The sequence below is a fragment of the Amia ocellicauda genome, chromosome 17 (genome assembly GCF_036373705.1).
Source record: "Amia ocellicauda isolate fAmiCal2 chromosome 17, fAmiCal2.hap1, whole genome shotgun sequence".
Classification (NCBI taxonomy): Eukaryota; Metazoa; Chordata; class Actinopteri; order Amiiformes; family Amiidae; genus Amia; species Amia ocellicauda.
This window is the reverse complement of record NC_089866.1, coordinates 17,766,838-17,794,058: the sequence shown is the minus strand read 5'-3', so window position 1 is coordinate 17,794,058 and position 27,221 is coordinate 17,766,838. Positions and strand designations below refer to the sequence as shown.

The window sequence follows — 27,221 nt, the reverse complement described above, 5'->3', positions numbered from 1 at the left end:
TATTTTTTTTTTTAAATGACTGCCACTGGAAACATTTTTTGCCAAAAACGCAATCCCCACTGGACCCATAAGTGTCAAAACTGTCAGAGATAAAGGCAATTTACAAAGCTTTCAGCTGTGCTTTTGAATGTATGTAAAGCTAAACATCTTTGAAAGGTGACAGAAGCCTCTACCACGACTGCGACGGGCTCAGTGGATTACTATGCTTTATGATATGATGGGTACTAGTTATCAGGATGCCGGGGATATAGTTGTGTATATAGCTTTCTAGGGAGCTTTCTATGGGGTCAGTTAATTTAATGTTTTAGCCTTGTGGAAACAGGAGAGGAAACAGCACAAGGGAAAATAACAGATTAATTTATTAACTAACTATAAAGACTAACTATAAACACAGCTGTGTTTATTTTTATTCAACCTCAGCAACCTTCACCCTAAATACCTCACTTATGAAAGAGGGAAACAGATACAAAATATAAGTCCTATAGACTCTTGACTTAGGACATGAAAGAGGACATTTAGTTGGGGCACTTTTGGAATAATGTAAAAGATCTTTGGCGGCCATCTTCTTCTGAGGACCTTCATCCGAGTTGTTGCTCATTGATGCTTAACTGGATGAACACCACTTATGTAGTTCCCACTGAGTATCACTTCATAAATGTAACTTTAGTTTTCCCTTCTTTTTGGTCTTCCAGCCAACGTATTACACTGTAATCCCTTGGCTTTCTTTCCAACCAACATTATTTGCTTTTACTTATACAATTAAAAAGAACAAAAAGGAAAAGAGTTTTAAAGTAAAATCAACACGAAATGGATGGTGGTGTTTTAAATTAATTGGAAGGTCTTACTGTTGTACCTTTTTAAATGAGAACTTTAATGACTTCATTTAGGTTTCGCAATTTAATTACTTAAGATGTGAATGGAAATTATATAGGAATTATGTGTGGGTGGGTGCACACCTGCATTGCCAATATTGATGTTCGAAACAGCCCATGGAAAAGGCCTTAACAAGCTAGGACGTTTCCAAAATCAAATTGCTTAATAAGGCAGATAAAGAAGCCTCTCGCAGTAACAAGAGACATGCTGTTGACTTTTAACAAGTTTGATACCCATAATTGGCTCATTGTAGCTGAGTGCTTGTGCGGGGCTGTTTCAGAGGGGAACATTTGGAAATTCTGTCACATCTGAATGAGCTGAGCGGCAGCCAGCATCGATTTTTTCACAGATCCTTGCTCATCATTCAGATACAGCTGAGGGATTCAACACCAAGCTTAAACCAGCAAGTATACAAGAACCGAGTTGTGAAAGCTCTCTTACATTTCGTTTCATGTCTGTGGATTAATTTATTCACACTGGCCGTGGTTGGTAGCAGGAACATTTCTATATCGTTTCTGGACACAACTTGACAATTACCAACAATGAAATCACTAAACACAATACAGTTATACTTTAGAATGCTATTATTGGTGGTGTTGTTCTGAACCTAAACCAGCTGATAGCAAATCAAGAGCTGGAACAATTTTTGTTCAGGTTGTTTTCACCTGCTTTGCGTGTGTATCTCTGTATCCCAGTAGTCAAAGCAAGGTTTTACTTCTGCAGGTTTTATATGGGTTCATGATTTTGCCTCAGCATCCCAGTGGCAAACTATCTGAACAGCTGTCTGTGTAACCAGCTTCATTTTTTTTTTAAAGCAATTGTACTTCAGGTTAAATGTACCTCTTGCTCTTCAAATGTGGGTCTAGGGGGAAGTGGAGAGAACGCCTAGCTGATATTTTTCAATTGGCCATTCATGAGGTAAATGAAGCTCCTATTTTATGCTCAGTAGGAAAGGGTATAGCTTTTGAATACAATCATCAACAAACTGTGCCAGAGAAGAATGGATTTACATTAGAGTGCAAATTCGATTTCTTTTACATTATTTTAAAATATGATGGCATGTTATTCTGAGTGGTTCTTAATGGGCTGTCAGGGCAAGATTTCATGAAAGGTATTGAGATTAACCACCCAAAAAAAAAAAAAAGAAGAAATACACCTGAGAAGAAAAGCCGTTTCAGGGACTTTGAAACGAAGGAATCGCATCATGTCAAACAAAAGTCAGCCAGGGAAAAAGCAGTGGGCTGGTCTAAATTAAGACAAATGGACACCAACAACTACTACACCAACCATGGAAATAGAGCATCAGTGGAACAACAGAACAAAACAAAACGCAAATACAAATAACAACGTAATATATATATATTTGTTTTTGCAAATCTCAAGTTGCCCATCCAGAGTTATGGATGACATCACTGTGCCCACTTCATTCCCTCAGGGTGCATGCTTAACAACGCATCTGCCATTTCCACAGGCATCAGGGCTTAATAAATCAATTATGTGCAGACAACAAAAGAATTCCAGACACCAAAATTGCAGGCACCTAAATACTCATATAAATTCATAATCATGCCTTCAATCTGGAATTCGTGTTGAGGAGCTCTGCCTTTCATTAAAGGGAATGGACTGCGTTGGATGTCAGGTTCTCTGCGGCACATTTGTTACACCCCTTTACCTTGACTTGTTATTAAAGACGGAATGCCAATGCGGTAATTAACGCAGATGAGGTTCGTTAGCCAACACACCAAACGACGGGGCTCAGGCTGGTATGAAAGTATCATCCTGTCTCTGATGGCGCGGACTCACATCATTCCGCCGCATGGCTCTGCCTTCCACAACAAAGTAACCTTTTTTTTAGGGCCCGTCTGACAGGCTGCATCTATTCCTGTAATTCCCCCAGAAGGAGAAAACAAATTTGTCAGGTTAAAGAATCTGAATACTTCAGTAACACTGTCATATGTCACTCTACCAGGGGTTTTGTAGCTAGAATGAGGTCTCCGGAAGTCCCTGTGGGGCTTCATAGTGCATTTCAGAAGGTTTGTAGGTTGTTGTTGTTTTTGTGCTGTTTTCAACCATGGTGCAGCCAACACTCTCATCATGAATCTAATGAAGAGAATTAAATATATGCATATACCAATTACCCTACAGGTTTGTTTGCTGCCAAGACAAGGGTAAGATAAATAAATATAGTCCTTGAGAAAGATCTATATTTATACATATGGCTGGGAGTGTCGTATCCTTTTCTGGATGTCAGGCTGTGTTTATTGAAGCTGCTGTACTCCCTTCACAGACTGCTCCTCACAGGCCCAGAGACGGACGGCTTTGAGAAATCACCCAGGAGGGCAGCATCTCCGTGTTCAAACCATCCCTTGGACACTTTAAAGAGGAAGCAAGCGGGGACCGTGTACATGGAAGCTCTTGTTAGAACTCAGTAAAGGAAGATTATACTATGTTCCAGCTCGGACTTAACTTAATGGACTGTAAAAGGTTTTCCGTGTATCCTAAAGAGCATTCTGAAATCGTGACACTTGTCTGAACCTGGCTTATTAGGGCATGTGTGAAATAGGACCTATTTTTGGAAGCTTAATATGGGAAACCACTAATAGCTGCAGCAGTACAAATGTCTTCCTAAAGAAAACAGAAGCATCAATTGACTGAATTCCTGTTTCTTTACTTAGTGCCTGTCTTTTATTTCCATTTGAGCTGCAGCTCTGGTCAAGATCGTATTAATGGTTGTTGAGAGCCGCTTCAAGAGTTCGCCCCAAGCCAAATCCAACTGCTCTGCACATACAATTTCACCATATGTATCTTGTAGGAAGCTTTTCTGATTGAATGGATCTCACATAGGATTTACAAAAAAGGTTTGAGGGCCTGATAAAATGACAACGAGCAAGATTGTATCCTTTAAGCAGAAGAAATGTATTCTGCAGAAAAGGTGTATAAGTAAACAAACTAATTAAGCCAGAATATAACATGAACACTCCCACTGCAATGGGGATCATTAACATTGAGAAGACTGGGGCTCTTTACTGTAACATACACCACATGTTAATCCTTATTAGCTTACCAAATGAGCTTCATTAATTACCACTTACACTGGGAGAAGCACTCAGTTTAAAAGAGCAAACAGAAATGCAACAAAATAAGAAAAATCCATAGCAGACACTCCACATTCATTGTTCCAAATGTTTAAGTGGTTATAAGTCCTTCACTTGCATGAATCTTTTGCAGCTCATTTATTTTTGAGCCCATAAAAACCCTAGTTTGAGCAGCAGCAAGAGTCGAGATGTTTGTGGCTGGAACACACCATCAGTTAAATTTGCTAAGCACTCTGGGTGTCTCCGATAAACATCTGTATTAGCTGTCACTGGAGCAGAAGAGTCCCACAACACAATTTAAATCTCACAAACTGTGAAATACATATATAATGTATAGATGATTAAATATGGCCTTTTTCGAATGTGTTTAGAATATACTGCAGACACTAAAGAAATTAACACAGAGTCGGGCTGGCCTGCAGAACCCCCATCAGCTTCATAAAAACTATATATAAATATCGATCTCACTTGCTATAAACCATGCAGCCTGTAATCCCTTAAGTCCTTAGTAATACCTACGATTAAGTGTTAACAAACCTCTACATAAGTATGCTCTACTAGGAAACCTACCAGCTTTAGTTTTATGTATCTGGATACATTAAATACCATTGTACCTAGTTCTACACTAGTAATATAGATTTCAGAAGTGTACCCATTGGGACATCATCTGCTAGAAAATGAAAAATATTTTTCATCCATAATGAGGAACAAAAACACAGAAACGGTCTAATTATACAGTGTTTTACAAAGACGCCATCTTATACCTAATACAATACTATTCCTAACAGGAAGGCTGCAGGCAAGACAAAAGAAAATAAACAGACTATAGTGGTCTACGCACCATTTCAAAATTAAAATGCCTTTGAAAAGAAGCCCATAAAAACACTGATTTCTAACTGAAAGGCTTTAGCAACCACCAAAAACAAATCCTGAGTGAGCAAATAATGAGGTCGTACAGAACTAAGAATGTAACATTAGGAATGTGTGATCTCTAGGAATTTAGGCTAATTTGAATATTCCGTTGCTTCGGAATCCCTAAATAGGAGATATAATGAGCCCAGGGCTATGGTGCCCCTAAAAACAACTGACCCATTCTTACACTCTCCCATTCTTCTTGTGAAAACAGAGAATGTTGGTAAGTATTTTAAATATATACGCAGACCTCATTACGAAGAAACACCATGTCAAAGGTTATCACCCTGACAACTCCACTCTGTCACTGTTGCGACTGGAAAATTCGGGCACTGGATTTAATGAAATAGTCATGTGAAGATTTAGACAGAATGAGCACAAAGGACAAAGTATGTCAGTAATGTGCATTTCTTGTGATTGCAAGAGAATACAGCTGAGAGAGGCATGCGCTGCAAAGAAGTCTGATCCCTCCAGTTGAGACACACCCTTTAAGAGATGCACAAATGAGGATGTTTCAATTTTCATGGCAAATAGATTCATTAAACCTGTCATTAAAAAAGATTTTCCACAAAAGTAATTTCCCAATACATTCATAGAGAGAATCTTCAACTTTCTAATAAAGTTTTTGAAGGCCTTATTAGACGGTTATTGTCTAGTAATCCGTTAGATGATAATCGCAATGATCAGATTGGTCCCTGGAGTGAAAGAGAAAAAGCATACTCCACTTCAGTAGTTTTTCACTTGACAGACTATTACTGTTATAGAGTCATGCAAATGTAATTCTGTGGATGGACAATGAAAAGTAATTTTGAATTGAAGAATACATACAAATAAAAACTGATTAATGATGACATTCCTTAAAGTTGTGTTTAAGTGTAATGCATGATAATAATATCCCGTTTCCTTTCCAAGCTAGTTGTCCTCCGTGGAATTACACACAAATAGATGCTCATAGACAGAGAAACATTAGTGCTTTGTATTATTAGTAATAAACAATGTAGATAACTAAATAAATTAGAATTGAACAACTGAGCAAATTCACATTCACATGATAGACACATTAATACATAATGTCTATAATAGGTGCGAATTTAAAATATATTTAATTGTTTTGAAAATATTCACTACAAATATATGGATTTCGGCTTTTAATTCTAGTTTCATATTATATATAAAATGTGAAATGCAATTTATGTGATACTGTATATGTGATACCTTTGGGCTTTATGACAATACAAATATTTTTCTTAATCTAAAAATCTTATATTAATACATTTGCAACCATACATTAATAACAATGCTGAATTTAATTTTGAAGTCCCAAAATTGTACGTATAAATATATATGTGTGTGTGTGTGTGTGTGTTAGTATACCTTTGAGAGTTGTATGTGAACTACACATCTTAACATTTGTGTTCATTAAGCCAAGTATTACTGCCCTCAAACTTCTGTCTGCAGTATCTCAAGGCTCATGAACCGGTAATTAATTACTCATGCTGCCTGAATTGTCCCTGTGCATCTCTTCATGAGTATAAAATGCAGCATTGATAAAAAAAAATAAAATAAAAAAACAGATGGCTGCAACAAAGAGACGTCTATTGTCATGTGGGCAATCTTAGGGCAATGTCACTAATGACATTATAAAAATGACTTCCATTCCCTCAGGGCAAGTCCCTTTCACCTGTGAGTCTCAGAAGAGTCCCTCTCTGGCTGCCGTTACACAAGACAGACCCTGTGCATCAGAGACAGCTGCGGCCAGGGACTCGGGAGTCGTTCACTCTGCGTTATGATGACTTAATTTACTTATTTATTTAGTTTATTTAGTATTCTTTCATATCGCTTAAATAAATAATTTGGTTCTTGGATGTGATTTGTTCATTAGTTGCTCATTTTGGAGGAAAGCATATTGTTTAAACTACGGAAAGTCAGAAAGATCAAAATGAAATGCTAAGAATATTAAAACCTCCTAATTCAGGCAGTTTGTCCTTTTTCGCAAAATCCTGAAAATCTATCATTTTTCATTTTTCATTCATTCATGCAAGATGTATAAACAGTGATGTGGCACAGAGGGTTAAAACAAAGGAAGTCACGCAGTCTTACTTTGGGGTCTGTGCCTCTTCCACGCGGTTCCCCAGCTGGAACTCATGGGACTTGCTGCGGTGGAGAGCAGTGAATCCTGGGAGCAGGTGGATCAGCTTGCGGGAGGACGGCGGGGGCGTCCCGGGAGCCTTCATTTTGTTCCTTCTCCTCACGGGGGGCGTGCCCGGCGGCGTCATGGTGGTCACCATGGTGGGAGTTCTGGGTGGCGTGTGGGCAAAGTGTCTCTGTCGGGGCGACGGGGGCAGCGAGCGATGCCCCGTCTCCAGAGGGGGAAAGAGTCCAAGATGTCCCTCCACCGTGAGTCGGTCCACGTGTGTGTAGGTGGGAGGCAGGGCCTGGGGGCTGTGGCAGTAGTGCTGGCTGTACTTGGCCTGGACCTTCGGGCTCTGGGAGAGGTGAAAGCGGATCCACTGACTGGGCTCCGGCTGACAGACAGGGTTGTTCTCCTTCCCTGATTCAGACGTTGGCCACTGAATGGCCCAGTCCTGCTTGGAGTGGCTGCTTCCTGCAACGAAGGGAATGGAATCGGTTCAGTTCTGTATGAAATGTCTTTGCTCAAGTGTGAAAAAAAAAAGAAATTGCACTGCATGTAATCTGAAAAAACGTGAAGCAGAGACTTTGCATGACAAAATCATGAGGTGTCAGATAGTCATGATAAGACCGAAGCGATGCAGCGAGTTGCTGCAAAGAAACAATAAATAAATATGTAGCAAAGAGAACAATCTACTTAAAGAAAGAAATACAATGAGCACCGTTAAAATGTGATTGATGGTTAGATATAGTCAGCCAAAGTTAAATCTTGACAAAAAAAGCTACAGTACATACCCGTGGAGAAATAAACAGATGGAATAAAATACATGGAAATCAACACAAAAAACAATACATCACCTCCATTTTTGTGCAATTTGTCGTCCTCAAGTTGTTCTCAGAAAAAACAAGAACAAAATATAGGTTTATTATTTTGATTTTGATTTGCTCATGCAAGAAATACAAAATAAAAACAAATTAATAACTGTTAAGGAATGCTATAGGTCAAGATTAATACCTAAATGTGAAATCCCTCTCCACCCCCCATTTTGATGCCATTTTGGTTGAAGACATTTTAAAGAAAACTCTGTGAGACCAGTGCACAAACATTGACAAGAGGCAAACCAACATGAATGCCATATAACAGACAGTGCATGTGTACAGCAGACATTCGCTTGTTTTATTGCTAAGTGCTAACAAATATATCTTTTCACAGTGCTTTCCAACTAGAGAATTACATTTTTACAGCACTGAATTCAGTCATAATGGTGGGGAAAAAGAGACTTAACCACCACAGGAGTCTGCATCGGGTCAGCTCCTGCTAAATGAAGCCTTAATCATTTCATGATGAGGAAATATTGAAATTCAAACTAATTTTATTTGTCTTCCCTTTATGATGTTGAGAGCACTGTGAATTAGCTCCCACCAATTAGTAGGAAACTCATTTTCAGTATTTAAAATGCTATCTGCATGAATATGTGAAGCTAAATAGATTGAAAGTAACAATACGTCAGGTGATTAATACAGATTCCACCGGACAGATGCATCACTGTGCAGAAGCAATCTCTGAGAATTAGCTAATTACAATTTTGAATTCTGTGAGGTCATGTTTTTACAACTGGCATTAAAGCTTTGATTTAATAACACAAAATCAATATTACAACTGAAAACATCCTGTCCTCATCATCTAGAGAAGCATTATGCTTAGGTAGAGAAGAACAAAAAAGAAATAAAACAGCCCCAGATTCTCGGGTGTCCTCCTTACAAAATTACCCACTCCAAATGTGCTTAGAGTGCACAAAGCTCCAGAGACAATGTTAATGTCATGTCAGCCAGGGGGGGTTTGTACAAATCAAATAATGCGCCTCCCAAGGGAAAGCAACAGCGATGATGACACTGACAGCTGAGATTCCCATCCACAGCAGAGTTTTGATCTTGTCAAGCTTGGCGAGTCAAGCCCGTGTTATGCCTGTTCTCATTATAGACCGAGCTCAGCAGTGTTTCATAACATGGGCAAGACTCTTCATCTGGTCACCTTATTTCCCTTTACAGAGGCAAAGCACTATACGCAGTCGTTTTAAATCCCAAAAGTGATTCAAATAAAACTAGAGGCGCTCGTGATCCGATCCCCGCTGTGGACCGTATGAATCGGCACTGTGAGGGAGATGAGACCTGGGAAATAGCGACAGAGGTGAGACAGAGACAGATCCCAGAGAGCAAAATGTCAATGTCAGAATGAAATGCTAAGACAAGCAACTGATCAACTGCGTCAAGAACATTTGTACACTGTTCTTGTATTGGTTATAAGGTAAATATTGTGATGCTTTACCGTACTGGTTTGTTTTATAATATCATATACTATGACAGGGTATAATAAAGATCCCATGTTACTTTTTTTTTAGATTCATATTTCTATCGCCTCCCAGGGTTCCTTTTTAAAATTAATCAAAGGGGATTATTCCTCAGATAATAGATCATACACCATATCCACATTATGCAGGGCAACCCATTACAGCCCATTTGGCTTCAGGGTGCTTTATATCTGATATTTCTGATACTGAAAAGGTGGTGTCTTAAAGGATAACACAGTATTTCCCAAATGCAGAATTGATATGCATCCTCACAAGAGGCGGTGACCCCAAAGCCTGGCCATCAACATGCCAGTGACAACTCATCTGCCAGAGCTGTTGTGATTGTCCCCTGCGAGGCGTTGGTGTGTGGTGACACCTGCGACCTTCCCCCAAGGCTATACTTCGCGGGGCCCACTTGAGCCTGTGCATAAAAATAATGACGCCGTGCTGTGGCTTCTTATTCCAGTGGTCTCCAGGTGCACACCTTTACCGGTGCTTCTCGTTGATGAATCCGCCAGACGGGGACACCACTATTTAGGTCTCCTGAATAAAACATCTCCGCCGAGGTGACTCATGTAGAACAGCAGAGGGAATTTTGTGGGTACAATTAGGCTCTAATGAAGCACTCTCTAGAAACGAGGCTCTGCTCACCATCAGGGCAGTGACATTCCCTCGAAGCAACACTTTTGTGAAGCATGACTTTCTCTGCTGAAGATTAATAAAGTCAAGTGCCTCATGGCCTGCCTGTGGAAAGCAGCAGGAGAAGAGCTCCCTACGATACGGTCCTAAATGGTTGACTGTTCCTAATTGATGATCCTTCTCTGAGCATTTTTACTTAGCAGCAGAGAAAAACAGGATACTTGAAATTGAAGGTGTTGTTTTGTTTTGTTATATCAGGATATACAGTCCCTTCTCAGATCTCTTTCTTCTGCACCTTCCATGGATTTAAGATTCATCATTCTGGGTATCTAACTCATTAGACAAGTTCTGTGTGCTGTTTATATAGAGCGGTATTAAAAGAAGACATGATGGGGGGAAATATATCAATATTATCTTCTAAAATATATCTTCTTTTTATAAAAACCTTCAATATATCCACCACATAACACAAACAGATTATACAAAAGGAGTAGAAGGTTTTTCTTTTCAAACATTTCATATCTCTCAACTGTGTCAGTGTCTCCATAGAAATTGCAGCTAAGTTTTTATTTGACTGCTTTTCAATACAATAAACAAAACACAGAAGTGAGACTGCAAATAAAAATGCAATTCTGAGTCTTATAATGCACAAAATCAGATTAAAATAATAGTCCTCCCAGGATTTCGTAAGTATGGACTGTGACATTTTAGATTATGGATGGTAAATAAAAAAAATCGACCGTTTTATTTTTTCCTATAATCTGAAAGATCGCATCAAGGTTTATTACAGCACTGTTCACCATTTGAAAACTATCTCCACATTCGTACAGTTCTGACATGATGTATAGACTGGAGGCATTTAATGATGAAAAATGCAAGCGTCTATGTCGTAAACGTTTAACGACGTTTCATAGATAAAACAATAAATGTGTATAATATTTAAAGTGTCTCATTTATTTCTCTGGGCAGAAATACATAAGGAAGAGAATACATTTCCCCTACCTAATTTAAACAAAAGGCTTAAGTATCCAAACTATGACAATTTATCAAATTAATACCATCAATTTACCGGCGAAATATCAATAATAATTTGCCTGCGTTATTCAGAGGAACACTGGACTCAAGGGCTCTCTGTATCATCCTGATAAAAGTAAAATATTATTCGGCAATCAAAAATATGTATTACTTTAAGCAAAATATGTCACATGAAATGTGAGTAAAATAATCTCAAATATACAATTTTTGACCTGTGAATTTACCACATGATATTTAAAAATCCCCTTCCGCTGTTCTTTTGGATTTTAATGCTGACTGTACCTATAGTGTAAGACCTTCTTCATAATCATCTGTTCAGTTTCTGAAAACTTTACTTCAAACGCTGAACATTTTTTCACCGATTTAAGAGATTTAATTTGAAACCTACGCATGTGAACTTTATTTCATGGTCCCCTGCAGCAAGCTCGCACAAAGCCGCATGTGTGTGTGAAAGAGAAGTATAAATATCTGTCCAAATGGTGAGGAATTCATTGTTCATTACTCTGCTGTGCATTGAACCCACTGTTAACCGGTATGGCTTAAGATGGAATAGAACAATAAGAATGCAAAAAGATTTATGGCTACATATTTAAAGAATGATTTATGTTAATTACAACCAGGTATACTAAACGTTCATTTGCGATACAGTCTTTAAATATTGGAGAAAAGCCCAAACGCAGGGTTTTACAACAATGACTGCGACTAATTACTGCACCGCTGATACTATTGTTCCTAAACCAGCGATGAAATGTCTTGGGAAATATTCCCCGTCCAATTACTGATGTGATAAACAAGGATTATATGAAAGGTTAACACATGACCAGTTCAAACAATCCATTTAAAATCTGTCGTTCTAATGGATTTGCCCTCCACGTTTCACAACACAACCTTTGCCGTAAAAGGCCTTTTCGACCCCTTTGTACTCAGCGTGTTTCAAGAGTTATGCATCAAATTCCAAGTATTACGGAAATAACGTCCTCGTTCTTGTGATAAAGCTTGCCTCCGATCAGAGCTGTGTAGTATTACCATCACCCGCTTATCATCTATGTGAATGATTTTAGAACGCCACGCCTGAAGAGTAAAGTCTGCGCAAAAATCGTCAACCCCAACCAATCGATTTTTTGGAACAAACTAAATCAAAATGTAGTCCCACAGATAAAAACGAACGTGATCACAGTGAGACTCATATCAGTTTATTGACTGTTTTCTGTAAAAGTTTAACTTTAATCTGGTAATACTGACTAGAACACAAAGCAGTTTTACTTTGACTTCATCCTTTTAAATCCTCTGTCTATCTGTGCTTGATTTCAGGGGTGAAACCTGACACCGTTATGCAGGTGAGTATCTGCTGGCATTCAAATGTCTGTGCTCAGTGACCTTTCTCTTCCCTTACACTGCAAATATTACACACTGTACTGCTTTTCACAAGACAAACTACACAAATCTAAGAAAAATAACTATAAACCATCTTGGGTTGTATGTAAAACAACAAAAAAGTATTTTGAAATTGATTTATATTGAATTAATATTGATCAGCAAAAGGCAGATGAGGAAAGACTTCATACAACGCGGCTTGTTAGTCTGCAGAATTATGTTTGAATTAAAACGACTTATGTTTCATATCGATACTATTATCTGTGTCTAATAATTGCATCTTGTCCTGGAGTCAGATTACAGCTTTCAGTGCTTGACAGGCTCACATAAATAATCCTGAACGCTGTCATTTTACACACCTCTCTGCCCTAATTGCTAAAGCACTTCATCATGTTTATTCATATTGTTAAGGATCACCTACAATTAACTCTATTGGTTACAAGTGCAGTGTTTTGGATGTTAGGGTTTTGAAACCTGAGTAAGCCTGGCATACACTAATCCCTCATTAAATCAAATGACCTGACTATGCATTAGGAGGATTTATTTATTTATTTATTTTTCTTACCTAATTACATTCGGATATTCAGGAAAAGGGGGGAAGATGAGGCACATTAGTAATGACTGACTCCACAAAGTCTATGAATTTGAAACACAAGGAGAGTAAAGCCTGGTGTCATTCCTGTTGATAGGAGGATCTGTGCTCTGAATATCTTGGACAGTGGTTCAAATAAAAACTCAAATATTTGCTCGGCTAAATTGAAGCCCAGTCGCCCGCTGTGAACTGCTTTCCCCTCTCACTCACAGCATGTTTTAAGTCTGACTAGAACCAATAAGCACAAACTATCTACTGAAGATATTAAATTAAAGGTTTTGGAGAGGTTATACAAGACAAAGGCTTCAACAGGACATTTAAAAGGAAAACTAATCTGCCTTTTACTGACTGCAGTAGAAAGAGAAGAAGGCTCAGTCATGATAGCTCAGAAAGTGCAAAGTTCAACCAGGAGGAGAAATAAAACCCAGAGAAGGTGGTGTGAATGTCTTGTGTGTGGTTTGAGGTAGCAGCTGATAGGTAGGTAGCACCAGATGACCATTGGTAAGAGGGCGGCAGGGCTGGCAGACTGCCTGAAAAAAAAACCTGAGATTTACTTCAGACCTGCTGTAAGATCACTTCTTTTAGATATTTCAAATGTACTTAAAAACAACTTGGATATATGCTGCATGAATACGAGATATAAATAAACCAATTTCACATATTTAAATAAATGCTATAGCTTGGAGTCTTGCACAGAATTGGCAAAACATGAATGGTGGCTTCATATATTGTAGTACCACCTTTCTTTTTGGCTACAATACATAGCGCAGAGGAAAACAGCATCACTGCAATCACAGCAATGAACGGAATGTGTTACCTGTACCCGTGCACAGAAAGGGTAACTCACACATATTTCTAAATATTGACCACTGGCATGAGCCATGGCTGCCCAATTCAGCCAAGATTCAGCCAAGACACTCTGGGTTAGATGTCTTTTTGGACTTCAGTTAGTAGTATAACACCCTCGCAGGTACATAGCCAGTGCCGTTTTAAATTTCACAATAAACTCAATACATGTGATGCTTTTTATCATGCAACCCCTTTTGGACCTACTGTGTTTTAGTCACACAAGGTTTGTTAAGACCACTTCATCTACTGTTTTTCTTGAATAATGATTACATTTCCTAGCAAATATAAACTGGTGGAGTAAAAGCAATGCAATTCATATTTTTACTATATGTGTATGTCAGCTATGATAATCATTTTCAATTTGATCACAGAGCTCCCTCTTCTGGCAAACACAAGTAAAAAGCATCTTATTTTTCAAACAGGTAATTTGACTGAGTTTCTTAGAAGGCTTTCAGTTATCATAAAACATAGCTAGGCCTACTTTGGGAATTAAAAGTGATTTCTGGTCACAATGCTAATTTCTTGACTCATTTAGTGGGTACAAAAATGAGTTATGTCCTTGCAGTGGATTACAATAGCAGTTAAATAAATAAAATATGTATTTGCCATGTTTTTCTGTTTATTTGCTAGTTACAGATTTTGCTGTTGTTTTTTTGCGTAAAACCACAGACTTAAGACAACCAATGTTTTGTAAAAAACCCTTAATTCAGCCAACTTAATAATACAGTCTTCTTTATGGCATATTGTAGTGTTTTGATTGAAATCCATTCAAACCTCGCTGGGATCTCAGAGAACTGACTGAGATCATATCACACTACACATATTACAGCCACATGTCTATCTAAATATAATGGTAATTTTAAGTATCTCCATCCAAGTTATTTATCCAACATCCCATTATTTGTTTTTTGTTTTTTCTTTCTGAAAATCAAATTAATACAATATTTTCCCATTTAAAATGTAATGTTCTTTTAAAACTTGAATTTACAATGGCTTATTTTCAAAACCAAACCTGTGGATCATGTATGTATTTATTATAATGATGTTTACTTCCTGTAATGAAACCCACCATATAAACATTTTCACTTTCATAAGTCTTTGCTCCCATCTTCTGGCAGTCTTCTAGTACTACATCTATATTAAAACAGCCTGGATGGAAATACAGGGGACTCTCGATTAAACACACTAATGACGGGGAGGACACAACAGATATTTCAAAATTACACATAATCCAAAAATAAAGATTTCCCGCGATTCTGTATGTCAAAACCTACTAATATAGGTATACATTATATTGAACCCTTTAAACTCACACTGAAATGCATCATATATTTTATAATTAAATAAACTGGAAAAATTGGAAAACCACTCGGGATCAGCTCCTCGTCAGCTTCTCGTCTGATGACACTTGGCGATTTACACTGCCATTTCTGATCCGGATCAAATGCATTGGTACATCTGATCCGGATCAGTGGAGTCGCATCTACACTGCCATTTCATCAGGATCCACTGTCAGCCTGCAGGGCCACGTCCTATATAAAATGAGTCCCTCAGAACAGAGCCGTATCAAAAACTGTCGTTTTATCGCAATACGAATTATTCTAATAAGTAGAAACAACGTACTTGCATATTTTTTCACAACTAAAGCATTTTCAATTTAAAAAAACAATTATATATATTTTTTGTTAACATAAAAAAACAAACCATTAACCATTAATTGTAACAATATTTGATTTATAATAAGGAAAAAGTAGGGAAGTGTGCTCTTATCTGCGCCACTGCTGTGGCGTTGCCTGCGGCCTGCCTTTAAACACACACCGCCGCAGTGCCAAGATCAAACGCTACTGATGCCTCTGATCCGGATCCGTCCATCTCCCTGAGAGGTGTGCTTTCTTCTCTTGCTGTTTCCCAAAGTGAGAGAACCTACATTTGACCTGTTCACTCAGCGTTTCTGCCATTTCTGAGCAGGATCCATTTGACCAGGTCAGAAATGGCAGTGTAAGCACACCTATTGCCAGATTATTGAAATTGCATTTTTTGTAGTTGATTACCTGAAAACATTGCTCATGGTGCTGCTCCAGACTTTTTTTTGTGTCTTTGTGTGAGATAATATCTACATTTTAAAACAAGTTTTTTCCAAGTTTTAAAATCTGCAGATTCTATTCTTATGCACTCACTCTGCATCCCTTAATGTTTAAAAGGCTACAGCTTGTGTCTTTAAGATACGCTGCTAGGAACAGTAAATCCCCTAAAGCTTCATCAATGCTGTCGATCTGTGATGTTTCAACCCTGTGATATATAACATGCATAACAAAATTGATATATTGAAAATTTGTAGTACTTCATATAATTATCTTGTTTTATTGTCTGTACAAAAACACGCGCTTGATTTAATGGGCCTGAGTTATTAATTTATGTCAAAATCTCAGGAGCGCGGTTAATCTTCAAATCAGATAAAACAGTAATCGAGTACGGTGGCTTTTTGAGGACATGAAAAATAAATACCCACCCTGGTTATGTCATGATGATGAGATAACGTCATCTCTCGCTGTCAGAGAAACAGAAGTGATGTCATTTTCATGAGCCAATGCAGAGACTGGGGCAGTGCTGTGTCAACACATTCGGTTTTATTTTCATCAAGGCTAATGCAGACAGAAATTGTGTTATGCCTTTCAATAACTGAAGGACTACACATCAAGGGAGTGGCCACCCCTTAACTGGCGACACAGGGACTTTAAATACTCTATTCAATTAAACATCGCACTGCACAAAAAAAGAACACAAAAATAAAATGTGTATTTAATCAAAGTATTCAAAGTGAAAAACGTACAGTGGACTGAGACAGCTACATTTGTAAGTGAAAACTGCATAAAACCCATAAAACCATACACAAACAATGTCGTGCTTATCAAAAGGGACCACTGTGCGATGATTCAGACCACTTGGTCGCTGTGGTCCAGACCTCAGACACACACTCAGACAACGGGCAATTTTGAGTGACCAATTACCCTGAACCGCATGTCTTTGGACTGGGTGGAAATGGAAGGAAACCAGAATACACTTAGAAAACACAAGCGAGATACGGAGAGAATAAGCAAACTTCACATAAGTTTAATGCATCAATTATACATCAATAAAGAAGTCGTGTTGTAATGAAGCTCGCCACAGTTTCAGGATCACTTCGATGTTTGTGTCTAAAGTCTAAGTCTCGCAAGTGACGTCTAAGGAGCGCACACTGATGTGTTGTCCTTCAATTATTGAAAGGCATAACACAATTTCTGTCTGCATTAGTCTTGATGGAAATAAAACCGAATGTGTCAACACAGCACTGCCCCAGTCTCTGCATATTCTCATGAAAATGACAACACTTCCAATTTCTCTGACAGCCAGAGATGACGTTATCTCAGCTTTTTTTTTTTTTCTCATGTCCTCAACGAGCCACCGTAATCGAGAGTCTATTTTATGGTTTTCTGAGACATACTGCTCACTGCTGCCCTCTGTTGTACAGAAGAAATATAGCAATTATTGATAGCACCATAGTTGAGCTTTTTCATATGTGACCATGGTTTATTCAGATTTTTATGGATGCAGTTGACTAAATATTGGTCATGAATTCAAAAATGAGTGACCAGGATATTTGGAGATAATTATTATTTGTTTTTAACCCTGTCAGGGGCTCAGGGTTCTATTAATAGCATTGTTGTTGATGTTATTCATTTATTTACCCAGGATGACTTACAGTTTTCACAAGAAACAAAGTTCAGTAAAATGCAATCAGTACAAAATACAATATACAATAACCAAGTACCAACGAGCTTACAAGATAAATTCTGTGGGTGGAGAATTAATACACAGCAGTAAAACAGCATATTAAAATTAGCTTGTCTGAACCTCACATCATAACTCCTTCATTTGTAAGTATTTATATTAAGGCTATTCTAAAAATGAACTTATCATGACGTAAATTTCCTTCAGTTTGTTCCCTAAACTGTGCACACATGCGCCTGGTGCCCTGAGATCTCCTACCTGATTTATGGACATTCCTTAGGCAGGAGAGGGATGCGTTGAGCCGAGCGCACTCCTCTGTGTTGGCGCCGAACTTAGTCACGGTCTCACACACCTGCTCATCACTCATCTCCAGTAGAGCCTCCAGGGTCACCTGGCCAGGGCCGATCTCCTGCAGCAGCACGGGGAGAACACAAAGGCCACAGGAAGTGAAGCATGCTGGTCCCCCAAACCCAGCACCCCCAATCTCACTCAAATCACCAAACTCTGGTGCCATTCCAACAGAAAATGGAGATCATCAAATATATATTCAAACCCATGGGACCCCTATCCTTCAAACACTGTATTATTCTCAGGCTTTCTGATCTTAGTCATGGGGAGCTACAGGGTCTTCTGGTCAACGCTCACAATAACATAATTAAGGCACGTACAGGCAGCCCTCACAGGTTCATTTCTGTATCTTTATACCTCAGGTTCGAGTCCTGATCCGGCTCAGGGGCAGGGTGAGCCCAGCGCTGATCCAACTTGGTGCCCAGATCCAGGTGACATAAGTATGTGTGTATACGACTGATATACGACTGATGTTAGAAGTGGGTAATGTTGTTTTCTCAAGCAGATAAAACCGTACCTGAGAAGGCCCACCACTGTTTCAGATGAAGGTGATGATTTTGTCATGTATAGCATACACACTGGAATCATAAATAACCAATACAACTGCATAGGGAAAAGAGTGTAAAAATAAAAGACAATACCTCCATGACTTCCTTCCGCATGTTCACGATGCGGAACCAGTGCATGAGGTGAGGGAAGCCCTCCAGGTCAGCACTGCGCTCCTGTAAGGCCACCTTGCGCTTGCAGGACAGCTGTCGGCTGAAGTACTTCACAAGCTTGCCCTGAAACGCAAAGCACATCGAACAGCGTAAGGATGCAACTTAAGTCACTAATGCAAGAAAGCAGTGGGTCTCTCCAAGACACACACACACTCCAGAGAACAAATGAAGATCAAAATGCCATTCAACCTATAAAATGTACAGAATTCTTTAGAATATATCAGAATTCCACTGATTTGGTTAATTTGCTTATTTCTTTCATAACCAAGTTTAATGACCCAAAGTAATTCTTTGCTGAAACATTCTCCATCAGCTGCTTGCAGCAAAATTACATGAACAATTTTGCATGAATAATTACATTTCTTGCAAATGTATAATAAATACACAAAGTGTGTTTTGTTTCTGTTGCTGTTTAAGTCCAAACAGAAAGAATCCAACTAGTGACCCATCATCACCAAGTGAGATGTAAATTATAATGAGGCCTTCTGGCCACTAGAGGGAAGAAGAAACCCTGAAAGAACACCAGACAAATCTTTGCGATGTAAATAAAGAACATGAGAACACAAAAAAGATTAGTATCTTATTGATCGAAGGTTTTCAATCCAGCAACTGTTTATACCTGCAATCCACTGAAACTGCTTCTAAATACATGTTACATATTTTCTTCCAAATACCCACAGCACTATGAGTCAATACATTCCTCCTATTTTCTGTTTTACATAACAAACCAAATGCTAAAACTGAGAACGCAATCAGTATTAAGACTATAAATATGAAATTAAACATTTTAAATTAAACTCAGCAGCTACCTAGGATAATTATATCTCCCTGTGAATTAAAGTGAAATACGAATAAAAAACCAACGCCAAGATAAAATCAAAACAGCAGTCACTCTGAGAGTCACAGTTTCTTGCTGTCAGCTCTCTATTTGCTAGAGGCTTTCTGCTTCTGCACAATGGCAAGCTGCCATCAAAGTACAGTATTCATTTTGCATTTGGCAGTCAGTGTTTGTGTCAGCTTTAACGCAGGCCTAAGATCAGAGCATATGGATATTCGAATACTTTCTGACAAATATCTTGCCTACTCAGGGCTGATTTTGATTTGAAGCATCTTTTGCACATTATGGGAAGTTTTTAAGGTCCTATGTATATTTTTGGTTTATTTGTTTTGATTTGCTGTTGTGTTTTGTGTGTTAATAAAGCCGACATACTGGACGGATGATGCAGCAGCAGAATAAACACAGAATCTGATACTGAAGACATGTTTCACATATTCACCATGAGGTGTCAGCATTTAACCAGTAAAGCTAAGATACATCACTGTTTTGCCTATTATTTATTTATTAAGTTATTTATTACTGGAGCTAGAATTTCGTCATTTAGCAAGAAAGTACGGTTGTAAACAAAGGTCTGATTACTAGATATGGCCTGTCAGAAAAAGTAATCTGCTGAGGTGGTTTGAGGTTTAAACCTGCGGTATGAAAAGTATTATAAATCTGTACCGTTTACAAAGGAAGCAGGTCAAACACCAGGGGATCACCTTCACATCACTCAACACTTTAGCATTCCTTTACCACTCTTTTTATTCTGCAGCACAACAGATGTGATTCAAACAAAAAACATTGCTGGATTAGAAACGATCACATGGAAAGCACAGGGGAAGAGAGAATTTTTGTCTCCCGAGTATCAACTGACCAGTTTGTTTGCGTCGCACCACGAGTACGTGTGAAATGTGAGGTACATGTCTTGCTCTGTAACCTTGTTATCTATCGCTGCAAGGCAACGTTTCAGCTGTCGTTTGTTTTCCACAGCACTAATCAGACACAGAGCTCATTTTAAATAAAATATTTCTGTGGCTTTTCATATTAAGGTGACCGACATGCACAATCAAACGTGTTTTGAAAATTGTGTAAAAAAAACCACATGTAGAATCATAAAAGACTGAGTCAGAGAGCAATAAGATTTCATTAATATTTGATCTTGTTCTGTTGTTGCAAGCTGGTCTCGTACGGTTGCAGCCCTTGGAAAGTCATCTAGATCTGTCCATCTGTCTTAAGACCACTAAGACAACTTTTGAACTAAGATGCTTCAGATTCTGTTTATCGTATACTTAGTGAAATAATATCCTTTTAACAGCAACAAAAACTTTTAGACATTTGACTGCCCCACATATACACCACAAAACCTTTCCAATGGTCTTTAAATTAGCTCCTAGAAGTCTTTACAGAAGCAATTTGTCATATTTAAATGACAATCAAAGCAGATTTTGTTTAACTGTTTCAAACAACAAACACCTCTAGCAGCATTTGTGCAACAGAGGTGTAACAACTTTAAAAAAAAGCTGAAAAAGTTTGTATTATGAACACCTCAAACTCTAAGTCTACTTTAAGATATTCTTCTTCAGTTACATGGCCAAATTCACCGTAAAAATACTCCGTCTCCATAATAAATCAGACCCAATCTCTGCATAAAGTCCCACTCGTCTGTGCCTTTAGAAGGATTTTAGAGAAAGGGTTTAATAATATATTCCCTTAAAATGCATTATGCAAATAGGGAAAATAAACTGGTATGTGTATGTTTTGGGGAAGGGGGTACTGTCTTGTACATGTATGGAGATGATGTCCTGTATCGCACTAAACTGAAGGAACTAAAGGAAGTAAAAGGTCGCCACTAGACTGTTTGGACTCTAGACACTCCGTAACTTCCTGACCCAAATGTATTCCTTGCTGCTCAAAAACACCCACTAGCCAAATCTAGTAATTTCCTTTTCATAGTTTATGTTTTATATTCATTTTGTTTTCATGTTGTGTCTGTTTCATATTTCATCAAAATTTAACAAGAATGACTTTAATGATTCATGACTTTCAAACGGTAGGGAATTCACCTGGAAAACATTTTTGCTTTGTTTTTCAAAGGTGAAAAATACCCCAAGTGCAAAAGCAGTCTGGCACACAAAGATCACGAACTGACAAGTTTAAACATTCAACTGTACCTCGGGATTAATCACCAAACAGTGCTAAAACCTCATTCTTACATGTATGTGTGTAAACACAGAGGTTAATATGAGGTTAGTTTTCATGTGTATTGCTTCTCCTTTAATATTAAATTAGTAATACATACAAAACACCTCTAATGCATAAATAAAAGAATAAATTATACGAAAGACCTGGACACTCAGGAACTTCAAAGAGGAAAAAAACAAGAAGGAAATGTGACGAGACACGAGTTTCTCACAAACTGTGCCGTCCTCCTCTAGTGAAATATCAAGGAGATTGTTTTGCAAATTCCAAAAGAGTCAATGGGATCCCTTGCTTTAATAACACAGGTATGGCAATAGGTGTTTCCTTTGCTGGATTTGTTTATTAATATTAATTTGTGTAGTAAACAACGTTATTTTTAACTTGTATCTTCAAAGCTAATGAATGTGTGTTACTGGTATTCGACAAAAGGAAGACTTGAATACTGTGCAACACATAACCCTGTGCTTCAGGAAGTCTGCTATTGAATACGAAAACAGGAGAAAGACATAATTCTAACAATTTAATCCAATTGTACATATTCAAACTAATACTTATCTATTATTCGAATGAATGTACCATATAGTATGTCATACATTTTACTTTTGTCTCCATCACTATTAAGATAAACCCAGCAGAATGTATATATTAACACAGTGATTCAAAAGGCTATTTAGTGACACAAATTCCCCCAATGTTCCCTCAAATTAGAGGTAAAAGTGTAAGGGTCTAAATCAAAGTATTATTCTTAATTTAAATAATGTTATAACACAGGGGAGGTTTTTTTTTTTTTTTTTTGCAAATGAAGACAAAAACTTTCAAAGTCAACCTGAATGATTTTTTGTGAATTCAAATAAGTTTGTTGTTCTTACTTGGTTAGAAAAACTGTCAAACTAAATGTGCTCACACACACACTGGTCTAATGCGATTTCTATAGTTAGAAAATGTAACAAACTGTATCCATAATGGTCACAGAGAGTTTATCTCCTGGCCTTCAGACAACGGTATGAAGGGGATATACCTGACTGGACAGAAGGAGATTCCTATTCCAAATATCTTATACATTTTCAGACTTTATTTGTCTACTAAAAAAATTAAGCTGTATGACAATGTATCTCCAATGGAGGGGATTTCCTTGCTTTGACAAGTCCGACACTGAAGCAGGAATTTCTGTTAGGTAGGGAAATAACAAGATTGTATTTTTGTATCTGTTAAAAGACATTTACATTTTTGCACCATGTACAGCATTACATAAATTGTCTTGTAAGAGTAGACAAAGCATAATGAGATTAATAATGGTGGAGGAGGGCAGTCAGCCTGATTTAAAACTGCCATTTAATTATACTCAGGTGGTGCCTTTAACTCGAAGGAGAGGAAGAAAAAGGTGCTTACTCGGCATATCAGAAGACTGTCTATCATTCAGAACAAGCTCCAGACACTGCCCACAAACAAACAGTACATATAATGTTTTTTATTCTGTTCCTTACCCTTTTTATAACTTCCTGGAAGCGAAACATTTTTAAACCATTTGCTAAATACTGCTACTTAACTGACAAGTGGCTTCAGAGGTTTCTTTTTGGAGGGGTTTTGTCTGATATGTGGTTAAAATGGTTGGTTTTGCAGGATAGAGAGCAAATAATTCAGCCACAAACTGCCACTATGGAAAAAGAACAGTCACGATAGGGGCCTCCACTAATGGTAAGTTCCCAAATGAACACAGGTTTATTTTACACAGGTTTTGTATTGACTGAGCATTCGTTCACATATGAATATATACTTTGACGTAATTTGCTAAACCATTCAAGAAATATCAGTCAATTATAAGAGAACACAAACTATTAAACTGACGTATTTGTCTTCTATCATTATGTGTGTTTTTGGGAGTTTCCAGAAGCAAACAGTATTGGCGTAACAAAGCACGAGCACACAAAAAGTTACCAAATGAAAGTAAACTTTATTAGCCTTGATAAAACAAATAGATTTAATGCAAAATGTAAGACAGATCAAGGGCTTAGTTAACTATACTAATTTATAGCGAACCGGAGGATTTTTCAGACCTGCAGAACCACAAATTGAAAAAAACATTAAAATAGTCATGCAAGTCTGTTTCATAAGCATTCATAAGAGCTGATATAGACCTAGAATTACAATATATACATGTTTAAATCCCCTTCAGAAGGAAAAAGATTTTTCCTCGTGCTGCAAAACTGTAACACGGGTACAGCAGGATTCAGTTTGCATTAAACAGATTTAGATTAATTAGATAAGACTAATTACTAATTATTATCAAGTCATCACAGCTGACTGCAATATTGGTAGTGTCTGTGGAGATCAGAAACAATGGGGATCATGGTTAAGTGTATGGTATTAGCCAGTGAGCTATACATATGCACTGCACCCTTTAAAAGGTTCATTGGGTATCACAGTCATGTGAAAAAGGATATAATTTAGGGACTTCTAAAAATATCACAAACTTGGACCTGCACTCCTTGTCATGCTTTTAAAAAAACATATATTTGGCAAACCGAAGCATTTTTCTCTCATGGTGATGTCATTATGTGTTTCTTCCAGAGAGATGCACTACCAAAGGGTTGGCCAACTGAAAACCCTTGCCCAACTGCAAAGTCAGACTGTCATGATATATTTAGCGACAGTTTGTTCAAGCTTAGTTGAATAGCTATGCAGCTATCACTTATGCTGCTTCAGTGGCATGAATAAACCAATATTAGTTACAATACAGTATGTATTCTATGTTCATGAAAAAACTGAAAATATAATTATGAATTAACTAAAAAAAAATAGCAGTCGCGCTTACATGATAAAGACGATATCTAGTAGCTTTTTTCTAGTGGTGATTTCTTATATGCTTTTAAATGCTGCAAACGAAAGGCCAAAATCTACTGCTTCTAACCCTGTTAGCGATATATATATATATATATATATATAACTGAAGAATAAATTAAATTCAAAGATGTAAAACATATATGCTGATATGCTATTCCTTGTTGTTTAGGTTTTTCAAATTCTTATGTGCTGTATTTATGTGTCTTGTTTTAGTTCCCCGTTGTTGTTTTAGTTTTGCTATGTTGTTCATCAGAAAGGACAGTGAACAGGCTATTGTTCAGCAAAACACTATTCCCCCATCATTCTGCAAGTTAACTCCCTGCTCCAGAAGTACAAGACACAAAACCTCTGTGCATCATTGGCTGCAATATTTGAACAGCAGATCAGAAGTTCAACAGACAGAAAACCCCCCTCTTCTTACTGGAACACTGTCTCAGCTTTGATCTTTCCCTGGACCTTTATTGTAAAGGTCTGTTGCCTCACAACATACGCAATGGTGGACGTGCCAGTGAAATGCAATGTCTTCGGCTATGAACGTAAGCAGAATGCTTCACACAGGATTCTCACATTCGAGTCTATTCAATTTGAATACACAATAATTCCAGTCAACAACAAAGGCACACTTCTCATTGCCCTCAATACATAATACTTCATCATAATATTGAGTAAATGTTGCCCAAATATTTATGACAAACAATTTACAGGAGAGCTGTGGGTTTTTTCTTTTTACTCCAGTGCTAAATGTTCTCTTTTTTTATTTTCAAATGAACTCTAAACAGCATTTCAAAACGATGCTGAAGTCTTAAGCATATCTTATGTCCTGTCAACACTTATGATGTCCTAGACTGGCACATTTTAATTAACACGGAAGATACAGGATTCTGCAGATGTTGCACAACTTTTTTGTATGTACAAGAATCTAAAAAGATATTCTGGAGACTGTCACATGAGAACAATACATGAAAAGTGTCCAATCCAACAGCAGTTTAGTGCGTGAGAACAGCTTAAAAGTTACAGAAGTATCCCTCTGTATATCTAGACTTACACCCTCATTATAGACCACAATTTTGACAATTTTAGCATAACCCAGTTAGCCACACAGAGCTGAGAGAGGTCAGTTTGGTTTCTGCAGAGAGAATAAAGAAGTATATCACACACAAACAAACTATCAGAAAGAGTCCCCTGGGTCTCAGGGCACAGAAAAGCCTCCAAGCGTTGACAATGCTCCTTGCATTTGGATCCTGAGAGAACTGGGCTTATGTTTGCCAGCAGGAGGATCTTTCAGTTACTGAGAAGAGTGTATTCAGAAACCAGTGGTATTTTCTGGTACAGCTTTAATCTGAAATGGGGATGAAAATAAAGTGTGCAAAGACCAGCCCAATGCCCTGCAGTCCTGTCCTAAAATTAATCTTAAGGTGTATAACTTAGTTTATAAATAAGTACTGTAACTGTGCATCAATCTGCATCAACACCAATGTCCGTTCCTGGTGTGTGTCTTTTTAAGCTTCAGAAGAACAATAGTCTCTTTCTTCTGACACCTGCATGACCCAGAACTGCTCCCTGAGTAACAGCATATTCCTGATGATGCTCAGAAACTAAACATGGCACTGTCAGCCTTTGCTAACTGTCAAGCAACACATAAATACAACTTCAGGATCACCCTGAGATCCTATTCCCTGAGAAGTGTTTTTTTTTTCAATCATACATTTTAGGAATATCAACAGGTGTCTTGTTTCTAGCAAGCTTTGGAGACAAACTACAGCAAACAACAAACACAAAAGCTATTTCGTAACACTATTTTAAAGTTGCACGACACCCACGAAGATCACAAATCAACTATTCATACATTTCGTCTCAATCCAAATCAATGCATTTGTTGTTTTAGTTTACTGAAAGCCTCATTTTTAACACGTTATATTTCACAAAGTCTATATATGGAGCAACACTAAACATGGTATTCTATACCCCTGCAATCCTTACATATATTCACTGTGTAAACTTGCAGCCAAACTCTATCAGCAGACCAGGACAAAAAATAAAAAGCAATGTCAAGTTACATCTGTCATCTGAAAATCACACTAGTGACAGACAAGGAATGACAAACATGACGCTAAGGCAGTTTTTTTAGTTTCTCTTACACCAGCCTAAATTCTGACACAAAAGCTCTCTCTCCTTTCCTTCTGGTCTCATGGGGTTTTAAGCCAATTAAAAATAACTCAATTAATACACTTATACAAGTCAATTAATCAAAAATACAGTCCTGGAGACAATCCCACCTTTAGCCTTCAAACAGCACAAATGAGCTTGGTCACTTTATTCCCACTCTGTTGGGAAATGCTATAGTATTAACATTACTAGCACAACTTTATGTATTAAACAGGTCTTTCCCAAATATTAATGAAGAAGTCACTGCTGTTAAAATAATACACATGTAATTTGTCCATATATAATATCCCTACAATATTTCTCAAAGAATACGACTGACGTTTTTGTAAAAAAAAAAATAGTTTAGTTCTTAGTTTTAGTTTTTTTTGGGGGGGTGCCCTTATGCTACTTCACCCCTTCCAGAAGAATGATAAAAATAGAAAAGGAGAAGTGATGCACATGATCATGACTATTGGCCTGATCCCTGAACTGCACCACCTGCAATAATTACCTATGATGTCATAAAACACAGAA

The 27,221-nt window shown here is 37.7% G+C and overlaps 1 protein-coding gene across 2 annotated transcripts in view; it reads right to left on the bottom strand.

Annotated features, from left to right (window-relative positions):
* ksr2 (kinase suppressor of ras 2) overlaps window positions 1-27,221 on the bottom strand; it is a 78,483-nt gene that overhangs the window by 49,123 nt on the left and 2,139 nt on the right. For both annotated transcript variants that reach the window (XM_066689415.1, XM_066689414.1), the window contains exons 2-5: window positions 18,605-18,745; window positions 17,874-18,024; window positions 7,869-7,904; window positions 6,981-7,485 (exon numbers count right to left, since the gene is read on the bottom strand). In XM_066689415.1, the coding sequence (XP_066545512.1) occupies window positions 6,981-7,485; window positions 7,869-7,904; window positions 17,874-18,024; window positions 18,605-18,745 (833 nt within the window). The remainder of the gene's footprint in view (window positions 1-6,980; window positions 7,486-7,868; window positions 7,905-17,873; window positions 18,025-18,604; window positions 18,746-27,221) is intronic.